At 42.2% G+C, this 15,396-nt stretch overlaps 1 protein-coding gene across 4 annotated transcripts; it reads left to right on the top strand.

The window, feature by feature from the left end:
* The first annotated feature begins 84 nt into the window (after positions 1 to 84).
* Positions 85 to 10,621, top strand: LOC119807603 (CCHC-type zinc finger nucleic acid binding protein). 4 transcript variants are annotated; one of them, XM_038319656.1, is made up of 5 exons: positions 85 to 242; positions 8,061 to 8,198; positions 8,296 to 8,388; positions 8,555 to 8,756; positions 9,566 to 10,621. In XM_038319656.1, exons 2-5 carry the CDS (start codon positions 8,075 to 8,077, stop codon positions 9,681 to 9,683), a joined length of 537 nt encoding a protein of 178 aa, XP_038175584.1. In that variant the 5' UTR covers positions 85 to 242; positions 8,061 to 8,074; the 3' UTR covers positions 9,684 to 10,621. The 4 variants fall into 4 exon arrangements, with proteins under 4 accessions (XP_038175584.1, XP_038175585.1, XP_038175586.1 ...); XM_038319657.1 differs by having other exon boundaries at positions 8,558 to 8,756; XM_038319658.1 differs by having other exon boundaries at positions 8,061 to 8,177.
* The last annotated feature ends 4,775 nt before the right edge of the window (positions 10,622 to 15,396 follow it).

A 15,396-nucleotide genomic window follows, 5' to 3' on the forward strand; every position in this document is an offset into this window, starting at 1 on the left:
CCGCCCTCGCGCTAGACCGCGCTCCCCGCGGGCGCTTCTGATTGGCCGGCCCCGTTCCCTGCGCTGATTGGACGCGTGGGCGAGGCGGAGGAGAGCCGTGCGCAGCGGCGTGTGTGGGGCCGTGTGCAGACCCGCGTGTGGCGCAGGCAAGGACTCTGAAAATAAACAGCCGCTGCTTTGCGAGTCGTCTTCCAGGGCCTGCGTCCGAGTCTCCACCGCTGTGGGCAGCTCAGACGCCGAAGGTGAGGGCTGGGGATGTAGACGGCGCCGCGGAGGCCGCGGGGTTGGCGCGGCCGAGACCGACTGGGGGGCCGGAGCTGCGAGGCGCGATGGCGGCCGCACCTTGGCCTGCTCCCTGCTGCGTCAGGCGCGGGGCTCGGCCTGTCTGCCTCCTGGGCCTTGGTTTCCGGCCCGCCGCGGTCGGGCGACCGTCTTGGCCGCCCGGCGGCGCGGGAACTCAGGACCGGTGCGTGGGGGGCCTCGCTTGGCGCCCACGGTCGCGCAGGCCGCAGGCGAGCGGCGACGAGGCCCGGCGCCCTTGGGGCTGAGGCAGAGAGGGTCGCGCGCGGGCCTAGCGCCCGGGACCAGTGTGGCGGGAAGTCGTGGAACGAGGCGGTGTGCGGGGAAGGGCGCCCGGGCGCGGGAGAGGTCCGTAGGCCGACCGCAGGGTGGAGGCCTGGCGGGCCATGTGCCAGCGGCTGCGGGGCCTCGGGAGCCGGCCCATGACGAAGCCCGCGCACACCCCTGTAAGGCTCCGGAGTCGGGATTCGGTTCTCTAGATTGCCAACCTTTATTCCTCTTGATTTCTTGTAGTTTTTTTATTATAAACGGGTTATTCTACGCCGGTGCTCAAGCCGCTTCCTCCTAAATCGATTAAGATTCAAGTTTGAGGTCCTTCGGCTTCGATGGGGCGGCCGTAGGTGGGAAGGGTTCCCAGTTTGTCAGGCCCTAAGGCCATCCCGGCGGCAGAAGTCGTTGGCAGTGTTTCTCGGATTAAACGGATATAAATTACAGCAGGCCTCGGAAGTAGAATTGGCAGAGGTGAATCTAGATTTTCACTAGCGTGGAAACCTGTTTTAGAACGGTCTAATCGTCCCCACTTGGTTTTGGGTGCTGATTTTATAGGTAAATCTTTAGCTGGTTGCCACATGTCAAGCACATGGCCTCAACTATCAGGCACTTCAGAGGAAGTGACTACAGATGGCCTGGGGGTGGGGGCGGGGGTCCCGGAAAGGAAACCCCGCACCGCAGACGTCCGATTTCAAGTTTTTGCAATATTATCGAGGACACAAAACAGGCAAGACACTGAACTTGTTTGCATTAGTGTAAAAGGGAATTAAGTTAGCTCCATTTTGTTTCCAAGTTTTAGGAGATAAAAATCCCCCATTTCCTATTTTGGAGAGATTTATGCCAATGATTTAATCATTGGATTAAAATTTCTCAAGTTTGTTAGTCATTTGCTCCTAGTATATATTGAGTGTAAGGTTGTTGAGAGTTTTAAAAAGATACATAAACTGTCGTTCTTAGCACCCCTCTCCCCAATTCTTAGTTGAAAAAACTATTTTAAAGAAATAACGTGGTTAAAGTGCAAGCTTATCAGGCTGTAACCCCCGTAGTTCTATCTGCTTTTTTTTCAGCATATTAACCTTCTTGTCTACAAGGAACTCTGTATGTTGTATAAAGGGAATATGTTATTGGAATCCCAAGGGCTGAATTAAGGGCTTAATTTTACCCCCAAATTACAGCTGGCAGTTTATAAAAACCTAACAGTACTGTATCTTTGTAGTTGACTCCTTCATATTAAAAAAATCCTTTTGATTTTTTTGAATTATTCCTTTTCATACTGATAGCAAGAGATTATTTTAAACAGATGTGCAATCTGTAAAATACTTTAAATCAAACGAAAGGAAGACCAAGGGCTTTTATATTCTGGCAATTGAACAACTGCAATGGGCAAAATAAGAACAGTAACTTTTAAAGTATTAAAAATTTTGTAATTATTTATGGGATTCTTTTGGATTTTTAGAACCTGATAAAAATTATTTAGAAATAAGTCATTGCTGGAATGCTCCATGAGGTAAATACTTACCCGAGAGTTTGCCTTTCTCTTCATAGCCTCCTAACAGTAAGTTGAGAGCCAGAAGACTAATACCGAGGCAGCGTGGCCAGCTATGTGGAGAATTCTCTTTTCCATACTGCCTCACTTAATAGGGGCTCTTATTCTGGCAGTGTCTAATTTCAGGTTGTTAAATACATGAGATAATAAAGTAAACTTAGGCCTCTAATGTAGATTACAAATAGGGCTCTGTATATTAGAAATACAAGCCAGGTGTGGTAATACAGGATTGTAAATAAATTTGAGGCCTGCCTAGGCAATGGAGTGAAGTTGTCTTAAAGGGCAGGGAAATCCAGGAGTGGTGGAACACTCCTTTAATCCTTGAACTCAGGAGGCTGAGGCCTGACTCTCAATTTGAGGACAGCCCCCTATATCTAATAAATTACAGACAAGCAAAGGCTACCTGAGACCTTATTGCCACAAGGGGTGGGGAATGGAAGAAATAACAAAAATTACAATAATCATCTGGAGTTGACTCCATAGTTAGAAATGAGTGTATTGAAATTAAGTTGCTAATGTTTGTGTTGACACTCAGGTTTAAGGAGGAAAAAAAAGATTTTGGCTTAAAAATCAAGATAATCTCTTGTGAATAAATTTCAAATGACTATTTGGGGTCTTTTTTTTTTTTTTTTTTAGTTGATTTTGTTTTTGTTTTTCGAGACAGGGTTTCTCTGTAGTTTTGAAGCCTGTCCTGGAACTAGCTCTTGTACATCAGGCTGGCTTCGAACTCAAAGAGATTGGCCTATGTCTGCCTCCCAAGTGCTGGGATTAAAGGAGTCATAACAGTCTAAACTGTGTAGTTTTTATTCTAAGAGTGAATACTTTGTGCATTAGAATTCAGATAATATATAAGAAGCATATATGTGCATGCTTCTCACCACTTTATTACTTGCCTTAATTCTGCAGAGACTGCTGACATCTTGTTAGTTCTAGGGTCTACCAATATGACTTAAGTAAGTCACTTGTTCTCTGATTTTTTATTTTTGTTTTTGTTTAGTTTTAATGAGACTGGTTCTCTGTGTATCCCTCGCTGTCCTGGAACTCACTGTAAACCAGGCTGGCATCCAACTCAGATAATGCCTGCCTCTGCCTCTCAAGTGCTGGGATTAAAAGCGTGTGGCACCATGCCTGGCCACCCTGTTCCCTTATTAAAGGGGAGCAAGGATACATAACTTGGAGAGTGGTTAACATAATAGATAAAATTTATGGGTGACATACTATTAATCAAGACTTTGTACAGGTAGCTAGGACAGGCAGGAGTGGATGTAATTAACCAAGGTTAGGTAGTGAATTGTCATCATGGTGGCCAGAATCAGGTAACAGACAAGATTGTATCTTGTTTCCTTTTATTATATCTAGTTTATTACAACAACAGAGTGTGTGGTATGTGGTACCAAGCCAATTTACTGGAGCATAATACTAAATGAGCATATTCAGAGGGCAAGAACTGTACTATGGTCTTAGTATAGTAGCCCTGATAAGGCAGGGATAACCCCATGCTTGGAAAAATTGATCTAAAGCATACAAGCGAATGTAAACCATTGTGCCAGGAAAGTCAGATGAAATAGTAAAGATAGATCAATACACACCATTCTTGGTGAGAACCATTTTCTCTTCAGTATTCTTGTTACATAATATGAATGCATTTTCTAAGAGGTAGTTAGGGTTATTTTTTTCCTGTGTTGAGGTTGGCGCTGCCACTGAGCTACATCTTCAGCCTAGAGATTGTTTTATTGAAATTCCTTTTAGCTTTGACTGTGTATATAGTTAAATAGTGCTGGGTGGCTTATTTTTTTCTTTTTTCTTTTTTGGTTTTTTGAGATGGTGCTTTGGAGCCTGTTCTGGAACTAGCTCTTGTAGACCAGGCTGGCCTCACAGAGATCTGCCTGCCTCCCCCCAGTGCTGGGATTCAAGGTGTGTGCCACCACTGCCCGGTTTAGTTTGCTAGTTTTGATATAAAAATGTGTTTTTGAAAAAAAAAGACAAATAGCTATAAAGTCTGTTAATCTGTAAAACCTGGGTATGTTCAAAAATCTGTAGAACAATCAAGCCTCTTAGTTTTGCATACTGGCCTTTTGAGTGAATCTTTTCCAAACTTACTCTGCCAGTTGATCACCATCTTTTTGAATAGCAAGACTTACCATATCTTTAGCTGTAATTTGTGCCATGACACTGTGATACTTAGAATTGAGGCATAGAGTGGCACAAAAATGAGCTCAGCAGGTAAAGGTATTATGGCACAAATCAGATACCTGAGTTTGATTCCTGGAATCCATGTGAAGGTTGAGAGAAATGACGTGGAAGTGGTCTTCTGACTACAGAATGTGTCCTGCCCTGCCCCCCAATATATATTTTTTGTGTGTGCCAACATGAGTTCATGTGTACCAGGTGCTGAGTTGTCCAGAGGACAGAAAGTGTCAGACCCTCTGCTAGAGCAATAAGTGATCTTAACCACTAAGTCACCTCCAGCCCGTGTATATGATGCATCTGCCTCCCTACCTCTTCGCCTTTTTTTAGACAGTTTCATGTAGCCAAGGCTGGCCTTGAACTGATCCTCCTGCCTCTGCCTCCCAAGTACTGAGATTGCAAGCCAGTACCACCATACTTGGCTTTATTTTTCTATAATTCTAGTTTTTTTTAAAAGTTTATTATGTATAGAGTATTCTGCCTGCATGTATGCCTACAGGTCAGAAGAGGGCACCAGATCTCATTGTGGATGGTTGTGAGCCACCTTGTGGTTGCTGGGAATTGAACTCCAGGACCTCTGGAAGAACAGTCAATGCTCTTAAGTTCTGAGCCATCTCTTCAGCCCTCTATAATTCTAATTTTGAAAAAGATACGTGGTTTCTAGTAGTTGGAATTCAGCCTGCATTTCTGGGAAACTTTATCCCTTTCATTTAGGAAATTGATTTCAAAGCAAGAAGCTTGAGTTTGTGTAGTTAGTGCCACACTAATTCTGCATTACTCTGAATTCGGTATATATAACCTGACTTGAAGACTTAGGATAACTTGGTTGTATAGGGCTCATAAAGCTTTAACATACGTTTGAAACTGAGATGCTGGGCTGGAGAGATGGCTCAGTGGTTAAGAGCATTGCCTGCTCTTCCAAAGGTCCTGAGTTCAATTCCTGGCAACCACATGGTAGCTCACAACCATCTGTAATGACGTCTGGTGCCCTCTTCTGACCTGCAGACATACACACAGACAGAATATTGTATACTGAATAAATAAATTTTTTTTTAAAGAAGATGAAAGAAGAAACTGAGCTGCTATAAAGTAAAGGAATCTTGTGGTTCTGACCACAGATGAGTTTTATCACCTCCCTTTTACAAATGAACTGGAACAGCCATGGGTGGGGGTGGGGAGGGACTGAAGAGTCGTATATGGCTGGAATAGCCCATATTGCCTTCAAATTCAATTCCAGATTGTTCTTCAGTGGCATTGCACCTAAGCAAGACTTAACCATGGTTCTCATGTTATAACAGCAGTATTCTTGTTTTTAGGTTATTTTTTTTCTTTCTTTAAGAATATTTATTATGCATACAATGTTATGCCTGCATATGTGTCTGGTTGACAGAAGAGGGAACCAGATCTCATTACAGATGGTTGTGAGCCACAGTGTATGTGGTTGCTGGGAATTGAACTCAGGACCTCTGGAAAAACAGTTGGGGCTCTTAACTTCTGAGCCATCTCTCCAGCCCTGGCTTGGTTTTTGTTGGGACCTAGTCTCACCATGTAACTTCTGGATTGCTCTAAACATCTGAGACCATCCTGCCACTGCCTGTTAATTCTGCTTGCTTGTTCTCACTCGCTCTCTTTTTTTTTTCCCCCGAGACGGTTTCACTGTAGTTCTAGAGCCTGTCCTGGAACTAGCTCTTGTAGACCAGGCTGGCCTCGAACTCACTGAGATCCACCTGCCACTGCCTCTGGGATTAAAGGCGTGCGCCACCACTGCCCAGCCTCTTTCTCTTTTTTTAAGGTTTTTAAAAATCTTTGTGTAGTCCTGAAGATAGGACCCAGGGCTTCAAGAAAGAATGCTAGGCACGTGCTATACTACAATTTTAGCCAGTATTGTTATTTCATATATTTCATATTGACTTTTGTGTAGCACTTTGAGAGGTCTGGGTTCGTAGAAAAGAACTTGTGTGGCAAGTTAAAGATAGAGACCTGACTGCTGGCTTCTTTGAGTTATCCCTGGTGGAAGTTTCTCAACTTCAGGTTTGTTAGATAATAACTTTCTCCACCTAGAATTTGCTTGGTTTACTCTATACTAGTGTGAGTGTGCCATGTGCATACCCAGTGCAAGTGGAGGCCAGAAGAGGGTGTCCAATATTCTGGTACTGGGTCTCTGTCAGTGCTGGGAACAGAACACCAGTCCGTCTGTGACATCAAGTGCTTGTAACTGCTGAGCTAACTTGCCAGCCCAAAGATAGGCTATTTATTTATTTGTTTGTTTGTTTATTGTGTCTTTGTTTTTTAATTGGAAATGCCCTTATAGAGTAAGCCTTGATCCCTATTGGAAGCAAAAGCCTGACTCCTAAAAATCTGATTTCATAGAATCATACCTGTAATTTGACTTGGAGTAAGACTGAACCTTTGAGTACATAATTGAAAAATACCATTGTAGTAAATTACTGGTGTAGTAACTTATGATAACAAACTTATTTAGTGCTTTACTGTTGGTATTTGATTGGATTGGGTCTATTTGAGATAAACAGTGCACAAAGCAGAAAGTACTTAAGGCTTTCCTGCTGTCTCTAAAAGCTGTGCTATATAACTGCCATTTAAAAGATGACTATATGGTATGCTGTAGTGAATTACTCGGCCTCAGCTCTTTAGGAATATGATAAAAGCATTGTGTTAGTGTGATCTGGTAGCTATTAACAAAGTACCCTGGATTTTAATACAAATTCCAATTTAGGAGATGTGTTCAGATTTTCTTATAAACTTAGCATTGAAGTAATGCTTTAAAAGTTAGGGGACTGGGGCTGGAGAGATGGCTCAGAGGTTAAGAGCACTGGCTGCTCTCCCAGAGGCCCTGAGTTCAATTCCCAGCAACCACATGGTGGCTCACAACCATCTGTAATGAGATCTGGTGCCCTCTTTGTGGTGTGCGGGTATACATAGAGGCAGAATGTTGTATACATAATATATAAAATCTTTTTTAAAAAAGGGGGGACTGGAGAGATGGCTCAGTGGTTAAGAGCACTAACTGCTCTTCCAGAGGACCCAGGTTCAATTCCCAGCACCCAGTTGGCAGCTCATAACTGTGATTACGTTCTGGGGGACCTGATACCCATGACAAAACACCAATGGACATAAAACAAAAATAAATTAATTTAAAAAGTTAGAAAAGAATGTGACAAGTGAGAGGGGACTGCGGAGAAACCTATAGGTAACAGATATGAAAATCATGATTCTCAGCTGTGTTGTTTTTATGAGTAGTAGACAAAATCTCTATAAAGGTATAACTAAATATGTGTGTGCATATGACGTACTTTGTGAGTTGCCTGGCCAAATTGAGAAGACAATTTGTCTTAAGACTGTTAAGACTGCTGAGTTCATTGGCTGTGGATTGACTTTTGGTTTCAAGTTTTTGGGAAAGGATCTGAGTGTGTGTGTGTGTGTGTGTCAGAGGCTGGCCTAGAGCTCAGGATTCTCAGCCACTGTTCTTAGCTTGAATTGTAAATTAGTATTTCTTGACAAAAGTAAGCTTCTGTTTTTCTTTTTGAGATTAAGCGTCCTTGTGCACTAGGCACACACATAACATTCATGCTGGCAAAACACTCAGGAAAAAAATGGACCTGGAATGTTAAGGTATTACTGGGATTATTAACACAAGCATATGGTATTGGGTATATAAATCAAGAGTAAATAGGTGGGTGTTATTCTAACCACTATAAAGTAATTCTAAATGATTAATGTTATTTTTATTATTCCAAAGCTCTAACTGCAGCTATGAGCAGCAACGAATGCTTCAAGTGTGGACGATCTGGCCACTGGGCCAGGGAGTGCCCTACTGGTGGAGGTCGGGGTCGTGGAATGAGAAGCCGTGGCAGAGGTGGTTTTACCTCGGATAGAGGTATTTTTGTCGAATAAAAAATTTGAGGTGCTGCAGAATTCATTAATACCAAGACTGGCCTGATTATCCCAAATCTTTTTATTTTTGCTCAAAATAGGGTTCCAGTTTGTTTCCTCATCTCTTCCTGATATCTGTTACCGCTGTGGTGAGTCTGGTCATCTTGCCAAGGATTGTGATCTTCAGGAGGATGGTAAGTATTTAACACTTCATACTCTTGGGAGAGGTGTGTGCCTACATATGACTTTGTGATGTTTCTAGCTTAGAGGGTTTGTAGCATGTGGTTTAAAGCATAGCTTTGCATAGCTTTACTTTGTAAAGGTTTTATAGTCTTGGTCTGCTTCTTTTCCTTATTGTTGAAGCCTGCTATAACTGCGGTAGAGGTGGCCACATTGCCAAGGACTGCAAGGAGCCCAAGAGAGAGCGAGAGCAGTGCTGCTACAACTGTGGCAAGCCAGGCCATCTGGCCCGTGACTGTGACCACGCTGATGAGCAGAAGTGCTACTCTTGTGGTGAATTTGGACATATTCAAAAAGACTGCACCAAGGTGAAGTGCTATAGGTGAGTCAATAAGTTGTTGTCTAAAAACAAACGAAAAACTCCATTGTAGATTTGTGTGTGTATAGCTGTTTGTTAAAGGGAGAGCTTTATCAGTGCATTTGGTGAAAGTTGAGGGCAGCTTATGAGCTTGGTTCTCTTTCAGTGGGGTAGATTCTGGGGATTGAAAATGATTAGATTTGGTGGCAGATGACTTTACCCACTAAACAATCTCGTCTTTTTTTTAAAAGATGATTTTACTATGTAGTCCAGATTGGCCTTTCAGCTTGCATTTTTATTCCTTAGCTACCACTCCTGGCAAAGGAAGACTGCATATATCCCATCTCCATCGTGTCCCCCCATTTCTTTTTCCTCTTTGTGATACTGGGTATAGGACAAGAGGCTTCAAACCTGATAGGCAGGCACTACCACTGAAAACCTAGATAAAGCTGGGTGGTGCACACCTTTAATCCCAGCATTCCAGAGGCAGAGGCAAACAGATCTCTGAGTTCGAGGCCAGCCTGGTCTACAAGAGCTAGTTCAGGATAGGCTTCAAAGCTATAGAGAAGCCCTGTCTTGAAAAACAAAGTGTGCAGTTTGGGCCAGCAAGGGCTTGGTGGATGTAAAAGTATTTGTGCATATCTATGTTCTGTCCTATATACTACAGTGGAAAGAGGAAAAAAACTTCTGACTTCTGCACAAACATGACTGCAAGGGATTTTTTTTTTTTTAATCTTGGGCCATAATATCTTCCAAAATGTTTATAGTCTTAAAGATGTTCTTGTGTTAATAGCTTTTTGTTCTGTATTGACTGTTGTTTATTTACTTTTTAGGTGTGGTGAAACTGGTCATGTAGCCATCAATTGCAGCAAGACAAGTGAAGTCAACTGTTACCGCTGTGGCGAGTCAGGGCATCTTGCACGGGAATGCACAATTGAGGCTACAGCCTAATTATTTTCCTTTGTCGCCCCTCCTTTTTCTGATTGATGGTTGTATTATTTTCTCTGAATCCTCTTCACTGGCCAAAGGTTGGCAGATAGAGGCTGTTCCCAGGCCAGTGAGCTTTAACTTGCAGTGTAAAAGGAGGAAAGGGGTGGAAAAAAACCGAATTTCTGCATTTAACTACAAAAAAAAGTTTATGTTTAGTTTGGTAGAGGTGTTATGTATAATGCTTTGTTAAAGAACCCCCTTTCCGTGCCACTGGTGAATAGGGATTAATGAATGGGAAGAGTTCAGTCAGACCAGTAAGCCCTTCTGGGTTTGAGTGTGTTCCCATGTAGGAGGTAAAACAATTTTGGAAGCATCTGAACTTCCATAAATAACATTAATTTTTAGTATAATGACGGCCTTGGAATGTCTGACCTCAGTAGCTATTAAATAACATCAGTAACATCTGTATCAGGCCCTCGTAGAACATACAGTTGAGTGGAGTAAACTGAAGACACGATGTGTTGATGGCTGTGCCAGGGAGATCGGGATAAAAGCCCAACACAGGAGCAGCTTCATCCCATATAGATGGTGATGGCAAAGGTGTAGAACACATTTTTTCAAAGACTAAATCTAAAACCCAGAGTAAACATCGCTCAGAGTTAGCATAATTTGGAGCTATTCAGGAATTGCAGAGAAATGCATTTTCACAGAAATCAAGATGTTATTTTTGTATACTATATCACTTAGAAAACTGTTTCATTTGCTGTAATCAGTTTTTAAAAGTCGAATGGAAAAAGCAACTGAAGTCTTAGAAAATAGAAAATGTAATTTTAAACTATTCCAATAAAGCTGGAGGAGGAAGGGGAGTTTGACTAAAGTTCCTTTTGTTTGTTTTAAATTTTCATCAATGTATATAGAACAAAATACCATATTAAAGAGGGGAATGTGGAGGACTGAAAGATGACAGTTTGGACTTTTCTTTCTGTGCTAAGTAACGTCTTCAGTAAGGAGAAGCTGGTAACAGAAGAACACAATGGTCCTGGTGCTTTGTTCACTTGCAGAGCTGTAGAAAGTTCATTGCGGATCTGATAAATGGTCTGGTCTCATGGGGAAAGGCAGTTGCCACATAAGCTTGGTGACCTTACTTTGGTTCCAGGATCTATGTAAAGGTGGAAAGAGAACTAACTCCTGAGTTGTGTTTTGACTTCCATATTTGCAAAAAGAAAATTCTCTTGATTTGCTCTTAGGTCTGTGCTTACTCAAAATTGGTGTGGACCTCACTGCGTTTAGCACCCCCAGGATCATTTGATTTAGTTCCCTTATAAAAAATAAAAGCAAGCTAGCAGTATGTAGTTTAAGGTTAACCATAAGCACTCTTACTACCCCTGCTCTCTGATATATCATTGGTATTTTTCCCATTTAGTAGTTAATTGGTACCCTCTCCTTGCTATGTAATTCTTCATACTGGTTTTTTGTGCTTGCCCCCCCCCCCCGTTTTTCGAGACTGTTTATTTGTAGCTTTGGTGCTTGTCTTGGAAGTTGCTATGCAAATCAAGCCCCAAGCTCACAGAGATCTGCCTGCCTCTGCCTCCCCAGTGCTGGGATTAAGGCATGCGCCACAAACTGCCTGGCAATTTTTTTTTTAAATATATACAACATTCCTTCCACGTGTGCCTGCAGGCCAGAAAGAGTGCAGCAGATCTCATCATAGATGGCTGTGAGCCACTATGTGGTTGTTGGGAATGGAAGTCAACCAGTGCTCTTAACCACTAAGCCATGGCTCCAGCCCGGATATATTTTTTATCCTCTGTGTAACTCTACACAGAGTAACTCTACAAACTCTGGTCAGTTTGTGATGTCTGTTACTTGGACTTAGATGTTGGAGTATCTCAGCTGTGCTGTGCCTGTGACATATATTTGCCCAGTTTTACACTAAATCTTGTTTTTTTTCTGAACAAGTGGTGTGTGTAAGTAGCCAAGCATATTAAATGCCCTAGTAAAATTGTTTTTGAAGGTAGAAAGCAGCATAAGTAATGAACTGCTTTTAAACACTAGTAAGCACAGTTGAATCCTGGCGCCGGAGGGTGGAAGTAGGCTTTGTGGATAATTGTTCCTGAATAATCTTAACATGGATCTCATGTAAAGGTGGGAATAGAGAACTGGCTTTCACAATGTCTTGGAGGACCTCACACAACTTGGGGCATGGATGTGGTTTCTTTTCAGCCTCTGATCTAAATTTCCAGTACATACCAGAATGTAGGTTTTGGTTCTTTGACCTTTACAAATAATGAAAATTACAAGTATATTGGCTTGCTTTTTGGGTGTGTGTGGGGGAAGGGGTCTTCAAGTCAGGGATTCTCTGTATAACAGCTCTGGCTGTCCTGAAACTTGGTTTGTAGACCAGCCTTGCCCTGAACTCGAGATCCACTTGCCTCTGCCTCTTGTGTGCTTCCTATTACAGTCCACCAACAGCCTGCATCTTGCTCTAGGAAAGGATTTTAGAAAATGTTGATTGGGCTGTGCATTCTTACAATACTTTTAAAAGTTCTTTCCCTCTGAGGAATAAATACCCTTAAGAACTATGTGGGGGAGGGTGGTGGAAGAGGTTACTCCACAGATAAGAGCACAGACTGCACTCCCAGAGGACCTCGTTTGTTTCCCAGCACTCTCATGGTATCTCACAACCATATGTAACACTAGGTTCCAGGGAATCTGATGCCCTTCTGTCCTCCAAAGACACTGTACATGTACATCGTTCAGGCAAAACACCCACCTTTAAAACAGTCTGGATGTGTGCTGTGTGCATTTAATTACAGAACTCAGGAAGCAGAGGAGGTGAGATGAGTTTGAGGCTATCTTGATCCCAGTTTCAGGAACAACCAGAGCTACATAGTAAAACTTATTCAAAAAAGGAGAAGAGGAGGCCACTAAGCTGTTTAACAGCACTTGTTCTTCAAGGACTAACTAACCAGCATTTGGGGTTCTGGTTCCAGCACCAACATGACATGTCAGTCACCTCTAATTCCAGTTGCAGAGGATCCTAATGCACTCTTGGCTGGTTTGGCACTGGGCACACACTGGTGTTTGTATGTACATGCTACACAGCCTGATGACTGCCTACCCCAGCATTTGGGAGGCAGAAGTTTATGGTTAGCTTGGCCTACATTGAAAGGCCGTGTCTTAAAGATGAAAAGATGGGAAATGAAAAAGGTGAGATGGCTCAGGGAGGAAAGGCTTCTGATCTGAGATTAATCAGATAAGAGAGTTGGTCACCGTAAATTGTCCCACTGATCCCACCTACATGCTTTATTGGTTGCAGTGATGGGAGTTCATAACAATTGGTTCCATACAAAGCACAAAACACTTCATTTTCTGATGTATAGTGCAGCATTGCAAGAGATCTTTGAACAGTATAATAGGTTGTTTGAGCATTTGGCTACAAGGTGAACATCAGAAATTTGAGGTTAAAAGTTGAGTGCCCACTGTTTCAGAGTGAAAAATTGCATAAAATGCTGTGGTACTAGAAAAGTATAAAATCACCGTGGTGGGTGTGTATAAGGGGGTCTATGAACCAATTCAATGTCATAATTAGACTTGTGATCCATACCCTTAGGTAGTATGTTCATACATTTCAAAGACCAAAGTATTTTGTGATCTCAAACACCAGATAAGAGAGTTACTCATGCAGCCAAGGTAATGGTGCATGCCTTTAAACCCAGCACTCAGGAGGCAGAGGTAGTGGGATCTCTGAGGCCAGTCTAGTCTATAGGGAGTTCCAAGGCTGTTACACAAACTCAAACAAACAAACAAAAACCCACAAAAATATGCTGTAAATTTCGGTTTGGGAAACATTGACCATGATCTGTTTGCAATGTTGGTTAAAGTATTAGAAGTAAAACCTGTTGTGCTGAGAAGAGCTAAATGCATGTGTTAGTGACTTCTTAGGGAGAGAGCTTCATGCTGGGTATGGCACCAGGGACAAGTCAAAAGAAATAATTGCACATAAGTCTAGCTTGGTGAACTATGGGTTTATTACAGGCACTTAGGTGGCTCAACAGCTTCTGCATCACTGAAAAGTCCACCCTAGCATGTGTTAAGACAAACACATCAAGTAGCTCCCTGTACAACTTAACAGGTAGCCTGGTGTGGGTGTCTACTCCAGCAATTTTTATAGTGTTGGGAAACAAGAGGTCTTGAGAAGATTGTAACTTGCTGAGTTTTTAAGCCTTGTTTCTTTGAGTTCTAGGAGCCTCCCTTTAGGAGGGAATGTTTTTCAATAAGAAAGTAGCTATATGACTTCTGTTTCTAGTTTTCCAGTATTTGACAGTGGTTGGTTAGATTGGTAGGTCTAAATTTCTATGGTTTTTAAATTACAAGTATATGATTTTCTATATCATTTTGAATACATTGCTTTTGCAGTGTCATAGTATCAGTCAGGTGAACAGTGTGCATATAGAAGTCCCAACTGCTGTTACTCATAAATACTCGTTTACAAATCAGCCCAGTCTTCCAAGTGCTGTGCCTATATGAGTTCAAAGCAAAGATCCTATCTAGTTGCTAGTATGAACCACTTTATTGAAGTTGGAAATTCAAACATTTGGATTAAAACGTTCAAGAGTAGGTTTTGAGCCATTAATACTTTACAGGTTTCCAGATGGTTCTAATATGCCACCAGATTGAAAACTACTAGGTTAGATGACTACAGACAGGTATTACTGTCGGAATAGGAGTTTCAGAGTAGCTACAGTGCTAATTCTCTTAATTGCTGTGATTTCAGGTTTTTGTTATTTTCCATGTCTTAAAGAATTGGCCCAACTACAAAGTTCTTGCCCATAATTAGTAAAATAACTATTTGATGGTAAGGTCCATGGTATAGTACTTCAATCTTTCAGTCTATGTTTATACTAATTGGCTCAATAAGAAAAGATTTATGAATGAGGCATATTGATGTACCCTCTTACAAGTCAGCCACATGTGATCACCGGAGCTTTTGGGGGAACTCTTCTGGTCAAGAATTCATTAGAGCTTGATGTTCAGTACTAGATATTTCTGGCTGATTTAGGGAAAATCCTATTTAGGGATATATTAAATATTTTGTATAGTACTTCATTACAAAATTAGATACACGGGCTAGAGAGATGGTTCCGCAGTTGAGAACACCGGCTGCTTGACCCTGCTTCCTGAGTGCTGATAATGTGCTACCATGTCCAGCAAAGATTTTTCCTTTCTATATGTCTATGAGTGATTACCTTATGTATAGCTGCTGAGGCCACAAGAGCATGTTGGATACCATGGTGCTGGACTTAGAGGTGGTTGGAAACTGCCCAGCATTCATACTAGAAGCTGAACTTGGAGGTTTTCTGGAAGAGTAGCACATACTCGTAACTGCTGAGCAATCTCTCCAGTCCATTATGTTAAATTTTCTTTATATGTGCATTGGTGTTTGCCTACTTGTATGTCTGTACACCATGCGTGTGCCTGGTGCCCACGGATGTCAGAAGAGGCCATTGAATCAGGAACTGGAGCCATGTAGGTGCTAGGAGCTGAACACAGAATTCAGGTCCTTTGAAAGAGCAGTCTTTTGGTGGGAAGTGGGAATTAAAGCAAGCTTTTAATTAGAACTTTATATACTTACCAAGGTGAAATTTGGTCAGGACCACTCCATAGAAACATTACAGGGTGAGTTGACCTGAGGCACAAGTTGTTGGGGCTTGTATGTTCAAAACCCATAGGC

The sequence above is a fragment of the Arvicola amphibius genome, chromosome 2 (genome assembly GCF_903992535.2).
Source record: "Arvicola amphibius chromosome 2, mArvAmp1.2, whole genome shotgun sequence".
NCBI lineage: Eukaryota > Metazoa > Chordata > Mammalia > Rodentia > Cricetidae > Arvicola > Arvicola amphibius.